This window comes from Oratosquilla oratoria, chromosome 3, assembly GCF_046742065.1.
Source record: "Oratosquilla oratoria isolate Oo_2021 chromosome 3, ASM4674206v1, whole genome shotgun sequence".
NCBI lineage: Eukaryota > Metazoa > Arthropoda > Malacostraca > Stomatopoda > Squillidae > Oratosquilla > Oratosquilla oratoria.
Genome location: NC_134779.1, coordinates 41405719 through 41420710, shown reverse-complemented (window position 1 = coordinate 41420710; position 14992 = coordinate 41405719). Strand labels below are relative to the sequence as shown.

Sequence of the window (14992 nt, the reverse complement as noted above, 5' to 3'; positions counted from 1 at the left end):
TGTGCAGAATGGCAAATGATCACTTAAATCAATTATATATTTAAGAAGATTTAGATAAATTACAGCAATGGTCTGAAAAGTGGCAAATAAAATTTAATACAAGTAAATGCAAGGTTATGCGTATAGATAAAAATAACAGTAAGTACAATTACAAGTTATTTGGAAATTCGTTAACAAAAGTGGATAGTGAAAAGGATCTCTGCATAATTATCAGTAACAATCTCAAATCATCTAAGCAGTATATTTCAGCCTCTGGGAAAGCAAGTAAAAGTCTAGGACTGATTGTGCAATTTTTTTACTTCAAAAGTCCATCTCTAACAAGCTTTATAAATCGTTAGTTCGTGCACATTTGGAATATGCTGTTTCCGTATGGTCACCGAATCTCATTAAAGAAATTGACAGATTGGAAAAAGTACAATGGTGAGTCACAAAACTGATTCAAAATATAAAAAAGAAATCATGTGAGAATCGACTAAAATATATGAATCTGTTTTCCTTAAAAAGACGTAGACTCAGAGGTGGCTTGATACAGGCCTTTAAAATTCTAAAGGGAATTGACAACATCAACAAGTTAATGGTCTCAAACTGTCCGGAAATAGATTTAATTTGGAAGTGGGTAGAAACAACTTTGCCATCTGTGTAGTTAATGAATGGAATAAACTTCCTGCAGAGGCAGTCCAATGTAGTTCAGTTTGAAGCTTTAAGATTTGTTTAGGTAAACACCTAAGCAAGATGCTGTAATGACTGCCATTTATTTTATAGTATTTCTTTATTTGTTTGTTATTGTTTGTCTGTTTATTATTATTTGCTTGATTTTCATTTATTATTATTTATCTGTCAATTTATTATTATTTACTATTTACCTGTTAGTTTATTATTTAACTATACCTATGCATTTATTTATTTTATTTATTATTATTTGTATTATTATAATTTTTATTTATTTATCATTATTATATACTGTATATATTTTTTCTGCATCCGACCTAGTTATGGACCAAAAGGTCTCCTGTCGGCATGCTCTGCCTTTGTAACCCTTTGTAATGCAATTCAGCACAAGAAAAAAGATGACATATAGTATAATGATAATTGCTATACTTAAAGTGAGAAAGGAAACTATAGGACTAAAGAAGAGGACATTAACAGGAACTGAAATGAATGAAGAAATTTTGTGAGACTGTAATTGACAGAGCACTAGCCTTACTTTGTGTATAATGATAATGATGATAACTGCTTTTATATAAGCAGTTAAAAAGGGATGAATTATAGATTAACTCTTTCAACATGGTTACATGATGGATAATGCTTTTCAGTGTTATTCAGCTAAGAAACTGAAGAGACAGAACTTTTGTTTAACCTTTCACTCAGGTGTTACATGTAATATTTTTTTGTGTTGTGCTATTTAATTTCTTTCAGGAGATGGGAGGTGGCTGGACCGAAAGAACTAGGCTAATGTGAAATTGAGTTATGAAATATAGTGTAACAACAGTAATTGGTATATTTGCAGATGGTTGAGGTTTTGGGTGTAGAACCCACAGCAGTGGAGAGTACTCTCCATGATATGGTCTACTCATTGGTGGACCTTGGAATTTTGCGTAAAGCCAAGAAATATAAACAGGTAAGGTTGTGGAATGGTGCTTAAGGCTACAGAGTAATGTTTAGATCTTTATATGGTACTCTATGAATGTATGTAGTGTAGCAAATAATAAAGCTGAAAGATGTATGGAATGTAGTAATAAGGGCCAGGCAAAAGGGATTCAGGAGTGGATATAAAAGGGGGAACTATTGAAGTGTGCAAAAATGGTGTGGAATGATGCAAATGGGTAGAAGCAGAAATAGGGCGGTAAGTGATAGAATGAAGAGTTAAGTGCAGTAGTGGCTGAAAAGAGGCACATGAGGAGTGGTTATAAAGAAGAAAAGAGCAAGCATTTGAAAGGTATAAAGTAAAGGATGGAAGCAAAATGCAAGGTGAAGGAAGTCAAGAAAAGACCAGATGTGAAAAGGGGTATTTGAAAAATTTGAAAGGAATAAGATATTTTGGAATAAAGTGAAAAGTGTGCAAAGTTGGCAGGTAGAGAAGAGAAAGTAAAAAGAGTATAAAGCCAGTTGTGAGTTGAAGAGATTTTGAAAGGAACATGGGCAGAATTTTTCGAGTTGTTGAATACAGAGGAGGATAGGGATGCTGTGATTTGCAGTGAGAGATACTAGTAAAATGATGCTGGTGAGAAGAATAATGAGGATACTTCAAAAGAGGAGGTACAAGTAGCAATGAAAGAAATAGAATGCCACCTGGATTGGATGGGTGTCATATGGAATATCTTACCAAAGGTATAATAATAATAGAAGAGGAACTAGTGAAATTGTACAGTGCATATCTAAGGGAAGGGAGACCTGATAGGGTGTAGGAGTTTATGTTGCTTGCAATCTATGTTGATTTTAAAAAGACATTTGGCTCAGTGTATTATGGGGTGTTCTAGGATCTGTGGATCCATGGGATTCCTGATAGGAATGACTTGATGTCTGGCTTATGCTCTGAGACAGAAAGTGCTCTGAAGTGTAAAGGAGCCATGTCAAGCTTCTTTCTTATTAATTCAAGAGTAAGGCAAAGGTGCATTTTAGTCCCAACACTTTTCAACATGTGCATGGACACAGAGATGTTGATCAGAATCATTGTAAATCATTCATTGGCAAAACTTCAGTCACTGACCATGTCTTTACTGCAGAGGTGGGTGGTCCGATTATCTGATTAATTGGATTCGCAATTTTGAATTGGATAATCAAATTGGACTAACCCCTGATAAATGAATCGGTTAATTGCAATTGGACTGTCGAAAATTTAAAGCGATTTATGATTAATCCAGTTCAACCTTGTCTTTGTTTTTTTGCAATAGCATTTAATTTCCTTTAGAAACATTTAAAATCTCTTTTAAAAACATAGAATTGCTTTTAAAAATATCAAATACCTTTTAGAAAAATTAATTGAATTGGATAATCAGATAATCATTGATCAGCTTTAGATTTTTGGCACCCAAATCAGATAATTGAATCGGACTTGATGAGCTGGTGAATCGGTAATTGCTAATTGGACTTCAATTTTTTCGAATTGTGCCCACCTCTGCTTTACTGGTGATACTATACCATTTGTGGAATTGTTGGTCTTGGTTTTACCCCTTGAGTCATTTTACAGGGAGGCAAGATCACTTTGACTCCAGGTCCTCTAGACTAAGACCAAAGCCAGGCATTTAGGAGCTTACTGGGTGACAGTCAAACCCCTGGGACAATAGATTGGTGTGGGATGGGTGAAGGGTGGATTTATGTTTTGACATAACTTCCCACCTTAGTATAAAGGGGAGAGTACCTTTTGGTATATGTATATATGTAGTACCCAGTTTGATTATTCAGTGTGTCGCAGCTGGCCTCATAAAGTAAATTTATTTTTGCTGTGTCAGGCAGTTCATCAAGCTCAGGAAAAACCCACTGTCTTCCAAGAAATAACACTGAACTTGATTAATCCTCATTGGGCAATTGTTCTATTATGAATTCATTCTGATAACTGCCAAGCCATATTTTTTAAGCCAGTGGGTACCCATTCCTTTCTTCATGAGTTAGTCCTCATCTTGTTTAACTTGACTGGGGTGGTTGTCCTCTTTTATAGTAATTCAGAGGACATATACCAAGGGCATTTTTCCCCCTTACAAGGGAAGTAGCCAAAGTCAAAAAGCATAATTCCACTCCCACCCATTTCATCTCCACCCATTTCACTCCCATTCACCACCCATCCCTCCCTCTCATTTTGGCTCCTCCTGGATGATGGGTCATCCCTGCATCTTGCCCATTGTCCTGGGTCAGAAGGAATGCAGCAAGGCACAGCACATCCACAGCAAGTCTGTTTCATTTAATCAGCAACTCCCTTTCTCCATCCTCTCATGCAGAAACATTGAAGACAGGGAGAAATCCCTTCAGGCTGTGTTAGAATATCATTCACGAATAACCACTCCCTACCCCTTCTATTCCCCACCTCCCTTCCATGCATCACATTATCATTCATACACAGCCATTCTCCACTCACCCATGTCTTCTGCCTTCTCCCTTCCTTCCTCAACAGACATCCCCCTCTTACTCAATGCCCCTTTCACCCCATCCATCCATCTCATTCTAAGTCACCCCCTCATGTTCCCTCCATCCACTTCTGCCTTCCACACCTCTTTTAATAGTCTTTCTTCACTCATTCTTTCCATGTGTCCAAAACATCCCAATACTCTTTGTAAGAGTGATATTGATTTTTTTCTCTCTCATTAAGGTTGGATCCAGAGCAGAGATTCCCTCTGTGAATGGAGAAGTGGAAGACACACCAGAGAAGGAAGGTGAAGAAGAGAAGAAAGAAGAAGAAGGTGAAAAGAAAGAGCTAGAACCAGAAGACAAAGAGGGTAAATAGTTTTCTCAGCCTTCTTCTTTCTATAGTGACATCTCAAAAGTCACATAAAACTGTCAAACATCAGCTACTGGACCTGTGATGGGTACCTGCAAGTGGTGTTCCTGAAAGTTGGATATCAGAGAACAAAATTTTCCTGCCAACAACATTCGAAATGTCAGCACCCTCAACTCCATCTGGAATTTCAGCCTGGAGGAGCTAACACATTCTCTGGGCCAAGTTCAGGATTTCTCTATACTATCTTCTACTTTATTTCTTCCTCCTTTTCACAACTGGACTCTGCTCCCCTCCTACTACTACTTTAAACCAATGACATAAATTAGAAACTCTCCCAAGCTAGAGAAGCTACATCTATTATTGGGAAATGACTTAGGCATGTATGTCATCCCTAGACAGCTTACTGTGCTCACCCTCAGTCCACCCCCAAACTTGGGAAACAATATATGACCTCCCCTCAAATTGCTCCATAATATCACCATAGAACTTAGAGCAAAAATCAAACCCAACCACAAAAACACATATATAAATAGCCAGTGTACTGTGCAGAAACAGTAAGGGACTTAGTGATCTTTGTGTATATGTGTTTGAGAATGAGATCTTGTATATATGGATTAGAATCTGTTTCTTTAGTTGTATATTGTATGTAGTTGACTACCTCCCATATAAAGGGAAACAAGCCTTTGATATGTAGGTAAATTGTATGTAGTTTTGTACATACATATACAAACAGCTTTTTCCCCCATACAAGGGAGGTAGCCAATGAACAAAGGCATAAAATCCATTCCCACCCATTCCATCCCCACATACTCCATGCCCATTTACCCCCCCTCCTTCCCTCTTATCTGGGCTCCTGGATGACGGGTCATCCCTGCATCTCACCCACTGTCTTGGGTCAGAAGCAATGTAGCAAGACACAGCACATTCACAGCAAGGCTGCTTCTTTTAATTGGCAACCCGCCCTTCTCTGTCCCCCCATGCAGAAAAAATGAAGACAGGGAGAAATCCCTTCGGGCTGTGTCAAAGTATCATTCACATTTACTCCCTCTCATCCCATCCCCCACCCACTCCCTTCCATGCATCACAGCATCATCCATACACAACCACTCTCCACTCATCCCTATCTTCTGTCTTCTCCCTTCCTTCCTCAACAGATATTCACTCCTTTCCTAATGCCCTTTTTACCCCATCCATCTCATCCTTGGTCACCTCCCCATATTCACCCCTTCCACCTCTGCCTTCCACACCTCTTTTACTAATCTTTCTTCACTCATTCTTTCCATGTGTCCAGACCATCCCAGTACTCTTTCATCAACTCTATCTCCCATCTCCCTTTTCAACCCTGCTCTCCTCCTCACCTTGTTTCTCACTCTATCCAACCTAGTAACCCTTACCATACTTCTCAGGTATTTCATCTCAAACACATTCAAACTCCTCCTCTCTTCCCCTCTTATGTTCCATGTTTCTGCTCCATACAGTGCTGTCAACACAATCACTCCTTCATACAATCTCCTCTTAGCATCCATTCCCAAATTTCTGTTTTTCATTACAGTTTTTAATCCCCCAAGGGATTTACTTGCTTCCCTCAATCTACATTCTACTTCCACCTCCACTCCTCCCTTTCCCACCACATTATCACCCAAGTATCTAAAGCTATCCACTTCCTCCAGTCCCTCTCCCTTAATACTCACTTCCAATTTGCTGCCACATTCTCCCCTTGTACATCTCATCACCCACATTTATCTTCAACTTCCTTCTTTCGCACACCTTCCCAATTTCTGTCACTAACTTTCTTAACTTCCTCTGATCCTGCCACAAGCGCAGTGTTGTCAACAAACAACAACTGGCTTATCACCCGTTTTTCTCCATTTTCTTTTACCATTTCCAATCCCCGGCCCATTACTCTTGCATTTACCTCTTGCACCATCCCATCCATATATAAATTGAACAACCAAGGCAACATAACACATCCCTGGCGAAGTCCCACCTTTTCCTCAAACCACTTACTCTCTCCTGTTCTAATTCTAACATAGGCTCTACTACTTTTGTAAAAAGTCTTGACTGCTCTTAACAGCTTTCCTCCTATCCCACATATCTGCAGTACCTCCCACAGTGCCTTCCTGTCTACCCTGTCATACGCCTTTTCCAAATCCATAAAGGCCCGTAAAACATTCTTACCTTTTCCTAAAGCATTCTCACATATCTATCTGATCCACACAACCCACGTATATCCTAAACCCACACTGTTCCTCACCAATTACCCCCTCTGTTACTCTCCTAATCCTCTCAATCAAAACCCTCCCATAAGCCTTCCCAACTATATTCAACAAACTGATCCCTCTGAAACTATTACACTCACATTTATCCCCTTTTTCTTTGTAAACTGGAACTATACAAGCACTCCTCCAGTCCTTCGGCACTCTACCCTCTTTTAGACAAACATTAAACAACCTCACCAGCCAGTCCACCATTACTGTTATCTCCCTTATTTAGACACTCTGCATGACACCCATCCATCCTAGATACTTTACCTCATCTTTCCTTATTTTTCTCCATTTTCCACATTCATCACTGTCATTTTCTTAGTGCTTCCCACTGTAACTACCTTTCCCTCCCTGTCCTCCTTCACATTTAGCAACTCCCTAAAATACTATGCCCATCTTCCTCTTACTGCTGTCTCTTCCATTATCATCTCTCCATCTGCACCTTTTACCTTTTCTTCTCTACTTGATTTGCCTCCTCTTCCTCTCTGAATTTCCTTCCAAAACATGTCATACTTTTATCCCATTTCACATCTGCTCTCTGCTTTGCCTCCTATATCTTATCTTCTCTTTTCTTTGTTTCTCTCGTATGATTCCCTCATCCTATATAGTTCTGTACTTCTCAGAAATTCTTTGCAAGATATTATAGCTAGCAGTATTGAACCTAAGCAGACATTTGTCTGTGTATATATATATATATTCTCTTTTCTTTCAGAGAAAAAAGAAAATGAGCCAGAAGAGAAGGCTGAGGAAAAGAAGGAAGAGAAAACTGAAGACAACAAAGAGAAAGAAAAAGAGGAAGCACAGGAGGAGAAGAAGGAGGAGAAGGAGCCTGAGAAGTGAATACTGAAGAGGAGAAGTAAGAGTGAAGAGTTTTCTGATCTTTCCAAGTTTAGATTTTGGATAAGTTTGAGTTTTGACAGACCATCAGATTGTGGTGCAATGGTGCACACTTATGAGTGACATGGCTGTTTTAATTGCTCCTTGGTTTGCCTGGATACTCAGTGGGCCCAACTTTTGCCTGTCAGTAGTCCTCTTGGGATAATGAGATGATGGTAGTGGTGGAATATGGGCTGTTATGATGTCAGTGTGCCTGTAGAGTGTGGGGCTTGCAAAATTGTTGGCCATGTGTTGGAACAAGACTGGGATCAATGGGCCTTTCAGATGCAGGGCATGTGATGATATAACTATGTTCAGATGAATTTATTATTATCATTATTTTTTTTTTTTTTTTTTTTTTTTTTTTACCTGTGAATCAGCTTATCTTTTAAAAGACCAAAGAGGACTAATCTGTTGGGGCAGTGTAGTATATGTGTGATATCCATCTGACTGGATAACCTTTCAGCAGTTGAAGAGGTTTTACATCCTTTACCAGTGCATTTCCATATAGAAAATGAAAGTTTATTCATGTAGCATAGTGGATTTGTAAACGTAAAACTTTCCTTTTTTTTTTTTCTTGTTCTTCCTCCTTTTTTTTTTTTTTTTGTCTTCTTTCTTTTTTTTCATTCTCTTTTTATGGAAGTAGGAAGGTGGCTGAGTTTCACTGCCCATAACTATAGGAGCGGAAAAAAATCTATCAAAGCTGCTTTAGGTGGAAGTGATTTTGGATGTAATGAGAACAGTGGGGTTGGACTATAAAGACCTACCTAGTAATATTTTGTGAAAGATACATAGAATAGAGTTCCAAATATCTGATTGTATACTAAACTGACTCATTATATCCATGATGCGTTGATAAAGTGAAGTTTTAGGAAACAAGTAGATTTTTTTTACTGATCTTTCTGTATTTTGTTCCTCCTTAAAAAAAGAAAGAAAAAACTAAATGGGGAAAAAAATTATTAAAAAAAAAAAAAAAAAAAAAAAAAATGGAGGACTTTGCATGGAATTCTTTATACCTTCCAGTCTCATTGGTAGTCACTACTTGGAATACCTTTTATACTCTTGTAATCTACTCTAAGACAATGCATTTACAATATTTTATACATATTTGACAAAAATAAATTAGTGTGCCTTCTTATTTACAACCAGGTGTCTGAATGATATCAGTAGTCAGTTCCTGGTTCCAGAAAGCTTCATTTTTATATTTTCTAATGAACCAAAGACCATCAGAAGTTACCAAACATTTTTAGGAAAGAGCTCTACATTTTCAGTATTAATTTGAAACACCAAAAGCCTTGTGATCACCAAGTTTGATGCCTTGCAGTTCCAACTTTTGAGATCAGATGAAGACATAAACTGAGGGCTTGTGTGCATCCACCCTCAACCCCTGTTCTGGACCTGCTCTCTAGGTTGGCCCAACAGGGTTGACCAGGTTTGTGTCACTGGTCCTGACGTTGTGCCTCAGCTGTTGCCAGGAATGCCTTCCAGCAGTCTTGTAGTCACATCAAGATACTTTATACCTGCTTTATTTTTAGGAGGTACCATTTCAATATTGGTTTGCAGGAGTTTGTAAATGCTGATGGGTAGAATCATCAAGAAGTTCTCATTGGTCTTGGATGTCAAGATTCACAAGTGTGGCTCCCAGGATTTTTTTGTTTACTTTGTGTTAGAGAAGTTGTCATGATGAAGTGCCATGTCATATTCATTCACCGAGCACATTTTTTTTTTCATTGTTATTTGTGATATCTTTTAATCACCATTTACTCTTGTCAGGTTAGGATTTGCTCTGGATCAAGTTAAAGACTTCATCATGTGCAAAGAGGGACCAATGATAGGTTCCTGCCAGTGATGGTTCAGGAAGGTGGACAGCAAAGAGAATCATCTCCCTGCTACCCATTTTTAAAACCAGTTGACCTCCATCTGGAGGTGCAGTCCTCATTCTCTAGACATAACCCAAGATTTGTCTCTTATCAACTTTAACTGTATTTCCTCCACCTTTTCACACTAGGAGAGCTGACAACTGGCAGGTGCTCCCCTTTTCTTACTACTGTAATCCAGTGACAGAGAAACAGTTCCACATTAATACAACACAGACATTCAAAGTTAATTTCCAGAGAGAATTTGAGGAGTGAGGGGATGGGGGTTGGCAGGAACGAACCAAGGTGGAGCTGCAGGTTTCCAATTGGTGTAACTCGAGGCAACAGCTACTATCATTATGATTTAATCATACGGAAGGAATTTTGTTCATCCAGTTGTGTAAACAAATTTGCTTTTGTAAGCCTCTATCAGCTCATCCATCTCTGCTTACTGAGTAAAGGAAATGGAATATTGGTGGACATGTTTGCAGGTGTAATTGCATTCTGTATATTGTGTAGAGACTGGCAGAATCTTAAACTTTTCATCGTAATTTTCCAAAGCATTTTAGAAACTAAGCTTGACAAATTGTCCTATTGTGTGAGGATATTAGGGTTTTGAATTTAATTTCTTCTGGCATTGACATTTCATAGATAGTATTTGAGTCAGGACATTTCACATAACATATTTACTTCATGAGGATAATATGAGTTATGAGCTGTGGTACATGCTGATACAATTACCATTATCTTAAAGGTACTTTAAGGGTTTGGATAAAAAAAAATCCAATCTGCTTAGTGGAGGTACTGTAGTCATTCAGTGTCTCTAAGGTATGAATTGGGGTCAGTTTTTTTTTTCCTTAACTGACAAGATACACACTGGTGTAGATATTTTTATGTAATTTTATATTGATTACTATAATATTACACATTTGTGATACTTGTGTTTTTTGCTCAAATTAGGTAATATGCTGAATGTCAAATCAGGTTTCACATCCATTATGCCAACAACAGTAATTACCCATGCTGCTTTGATGGCATGATTGGATTAATGTGAAAGAGACCGTTCTGAAGGCCAGTGCTCAATCCTGGTTCTTGTGATGGTGATATGATTTGGAATGGACATTCCAGTCCCCATCAAACACACCATATACAAGCATTCCTATCACCTAAGCTGCACTACTTAACTTCTGTAGGAGGTTGCAGGGAGGTGCTGGTCAGGTTTAGGCAGAGGAGAATTTTTTTTTTCTGTAGCTTGCTTATTCTGATTCCGTTTATTCAGGTCCTTCCATTAGACTTCTAAGTTCTGGATAACTTTGTAGTATTTTTGCCAACAGCTGATTCAGTTACATTGGATTTCACACTTGTATGCAATTAGGAAGTTGTCTATGGCACTGCATTCTTGGTTATTGTGTGATCTGAAGAAACATGGGGAAATGGATTGATTGGGCTCTTTCTTCTTATTAATCATAGGCCATACCTCCGGCCACTAATGGTCCCTGAGTGCTTTCTTGGGACCTGAAATGTCGTTGAAGAATGCTGCTGAAAGTCAGGCAGTGGGTACTTTTAGAGGCAAGCAGTCATGGGTTTGGGATGAATGAGTGGTAGATTTTGGTTTTTATTCTCTTGGAATGAGTGAGGTTAAGGGAAGGAATGACTGAAAGATGGTAGAGACTAGATGAAGAAGAGAAAGAGAAAGGAGAAAGATGGAGGAAGGAGACAGAAGAACATGTGATGGAACTACAAGTGTGGGTAGGTTGGTCATCCGTTTATGGGAGATCTACTAGAAAATAAATAAATAAATAAAAAAGATAAACAAATTAATAATAAAAAGCATACATAAATACAACCATCCCCCAATTTAACGGACAAAAGGGGGCAGGAATATCTGTCTGATAGATATGATAAATTCAATATATTTACTGTAATTTACCATCAGACTTATTAAGGATTGTGAATATGAGTTCTTGATATGCTGTGATTGTAGTGGGGGGACTCGTAGATTTAGTCACTGGATTTTGTGGGTTGCCTCTCAAATCCCTTAGTGGGGATCCGTTAAATCAAGGGCTGAGTGTATATAATATGTACACACACACACATTCACACTACAGAAGAGACCTGAAAAAGAACAGATTCCCACACAGAGTGATAGATATATGGAACAAATTGGATGAAAAAACAGTGTGTGCAAACACAATACAAGAATTTTAAGAACAAACTTGATCATGCGAGATATAAAAATGTGTCGCCATGAGCATAGCTCACCTTCCCGTATAATACAACTAGGTAAATACATACACAAACAAAAGTCGAAAGTGTTTGAAGAATTAGTTTTTCCCATGCAGAACTCATGGAAATAGATATATTTAGATCTAGGCATAATTGGATAATTTGGTGATATAGCCCAAGATGGAACCATACATGAATTTTAAGCTAGGATTGATAACTGGAGATAGGACCCCATGAGTGTTGCTCCTTTCCTGTATGCTACAATTAGGTAAATACAGCCTGAAGGAATGTTCTTCTCATCTTCTTTACAAATTGTTCTGAGTAGATGAGAAGGGGGGTCACCATTTGATGAAGTGGTGGGGGTAAACCAACTTGAGTTGTTGGGCCTTGCTGTGGAAGAGCTGTGCCTCTTTACACAGCCTCTGACCTGAGCTGTGTGATAGAGGAGAGGGTGACCCTTCATTCCTGGAGTGCTGAGATGGGAGATGTGGTTGAGTGGATTTTACTTGTGTATGATATGGGTGTGTGCTTTGAATCATCCACCCCCAATGTTTAGGGGAAAAGGGCCTTTGGTATGTGTGTGTGTGTGTTTATATATATATATATATATATATATATATATATATATATATATATATGTATATATATATATGTATATATATATATATATATGTGTATATTATATAAAAGGAAGAGAAGAAAATAAATAAATAATTTAATCTGTCTTTCTAAGCTAAAGTTTTGTAACTCTTCCATTTCTTCCTGAAACCCAAGATTCTTTGCCTCCAGCATTCATATCATGGTTGTAAGTTAGTTATGCTTCCCATAGATGTACCATTGGCAGTATATGAAACTTGATATAGTGACTTGTGGATGATTCATAGCTATTCTTGCATATTATGGTTTAGAGTTTTGTATATGAACTAATGTAAAGTAATGGTGAATAAAACTGGATGGTCTAATTGTGACTGTTTCTGTTTGGTATACTAAGAAACAGTGGCCAGTAATTATGCATTTAGCAGGTTGATTCATATAATGCTAACAGTACTTGGGGTTTACATCTGATTCTAGAGTCCCTTAGTTATTCTGCTGTTGTTGTGAAAACTAAAATGTTTTGAGAAATCAAGCTACATCAGGTTGAATTTTTAATGTAAGGTATTTGTGAATGCTAGTGGGAACTTGCAAACATTTACTCAAAATTACTTTATTGGCTACTAATATTTTGGGGAGACACTGGTAAGTGCTTTATAGGATTCACAGGTATCTTGCACTTAAAAACTTAGTACAGTTCTTATCTTTGTTGTCTAGATTAAGTCTGAATCATTTGGATGGAACATGAAACCTGGCTGTGGATTGGTTTTGGAACACATTTTCTATCATAGGACATTTTATGAGGTCAATGTTGTATCATGACACCTAGTGAGAAATTGGTACAACTGTTCATGCCTAAAGTGAACATATCATTTAACCACTGTTGGACCAATGAAGGAAGAAAAGGCCCACTTTAGGGGACAGTTTGGGCATCATGTTGAGATTTGCTTCCTTTTCTGCTCCTCCTTATAATGTATATGTTCCTCGTCCCCCGTTTCTTCCTCCTTTCCATGCTTTACTTATTTTGTCTCTCTCCTCTTCCTGTTCTTCCTTCTTCTCCTCTGCCTCTTGTTGACTTTTTCCCCCTCCCCAGCCATTACCTAGTCATCTTTTGGCTTGTTTAAATCTGCACTTTCCTTGTGATCTTTTTTCCCACTAGTGTGGTCAATATTGAATTGTTTTAACTTGATCTCCTCTCCAGTTGGTTGATTAAAAAGGGGACCTCTGTATGTATTGGTTATTTTCATGGGTGTGCTTTCTTTTCCTGCCCTTTCTCAAAAACGTACCCGGGGGGAAAGAACACAGCATACATAACATTATGGTATTTTGATTATGTTACCTTCAGAGGGTAGACTATTAGTTTGAAAACTATTGATACATTATTGTATTGGCTATTTACCAATTTTGTATGTTAAGTCTATTGAACACTTTGCACAATGTGGATAACTGAATGTAGATTTTGTAATGACTATTAGAATAGCAGTTGTGACCAACAGAATATGTCTTTTAAATATGTAGCAGCACTTGAGTGGTCAACAAAAGTAGGATAAGATCAACACCAAAACTGTCAGTTTTGCAGAATCTGAATGAAGCACTCTGCCAAAGCTGGCAAAAATAGAACGAAACCTACACCAAGGCTTTGTCAATTTTGTAATGTTATGCAAGGTAATCTTATACTCGAGTATTGAAAGGGAACTAGTTACAACCCCAAGTGTAAGTTGCTTAAGAAGGAAAAAAAAAGCATATTGGAAGATAAGCCTAAATTAGAAAAGGGATAGTTATCCAGTATGCTTTTTTTTTTTTTTTTTTTTTTTAAAGATTTGTCATAATTTAAGATTTCAAAACAATTTGTTACAGTCTGTTGAGTTTATTTTGGTAATTTAGGGGGAAATGATGAAGTTTAGGAGTTGTAAAAAAATTGTAATTGGAGGCAGTGTTTGGGACTTTATTGTGAATTTATGATATTTAAGTCTCCGTATATGTAAAAAGCCCACGAAGTATACAGAAGGCTATTATGGAAATGTGAGGTATTGAATGTGTATTCTATATGCAGTTTTTTGCATTCAATTGCCTTCTGTTTTATTCTGAGTCCAATCCCTTTCTGTGTTAAAGTTGTATTCACACACATGAAAGGACAATCTGAATATATTGTACATTGTAAAAAGAGACTGGCATGCTGACTGGCATGTAACATGGATTTGGACAGGATAACAAAAAATGGAACTGAAAAGGCTTGGGGTTTGTCACAGGGCTGAGGAAGGTGACGTCACTAAATTTAGGACGTTTTGAATTTTATGCCAAAGAGGAAAAATGGTGAAGGTTTTGTGGTTGGGTGTGTGAAGTTGGTCATGAGGATTGTGGTGGTGATAAAAACATAACTTTTGGTATGTAACTTAAATGTTAAGTTCGAAATATAACTTTGACATGTAAGATTGTTTTATTTCCCCCTCCCTTACAATATTCTCTGGGACATGGAACATTGTACAATGAAATACAACCTTGCCACTGCTAATGTGATTTATAACTGCATTATCTTTGTCATATTGGGACTTACACACACACACACACACACTTTCAACGAACGGACGGCTTGACGAACGCTCTGAAGAAAAGTGCAGATTGTGGATACCAACGCAAAGAGAAGTGCCTTTTTGTATTTGCAGGGGGGGGGGAATTGCTCGTGAGGTAGAGGGAAAGTAAGGAAAGAGGAGAGGGGGAGGGATTACTGGGGAAATGGAAGGTAATGAGGA

General features: G+C 37.8%; 1 protein-coding gene across 2 annotated transcripts in view; it reads left to right on the top strand.

Moving 5' to 3' along the window:
• The window catches only part of LOC143022089 (uncharacterized), a 65378-nt gene extending 50706 nt beyond the window's left edge, over window positions 1-14672 (top strand). For both annotated transcript variants that reach the window (XM_076180082.1, XM_076180073.1), the window contains exons 7-9: window positions 1508-1618; window positions 4301-4427; window positions 7406-14672. In XM_076180082.1, coding sequence (XP_076036197.1) covers window positions 1508-1618; window positions 4301-4427; window positions 7406-7533 — 366 coding nt within the window. In that variant the 3' untranslated portion in view covers window positions 7534-14672. The remainder of the gene's footprint in view (window positions 1-1507; window positions 1619-4300; window positions 4428-7405) is intronic.
• The last annotated feature ends 320 nt before the right edge of the window (window positions 14673-14992 follow it).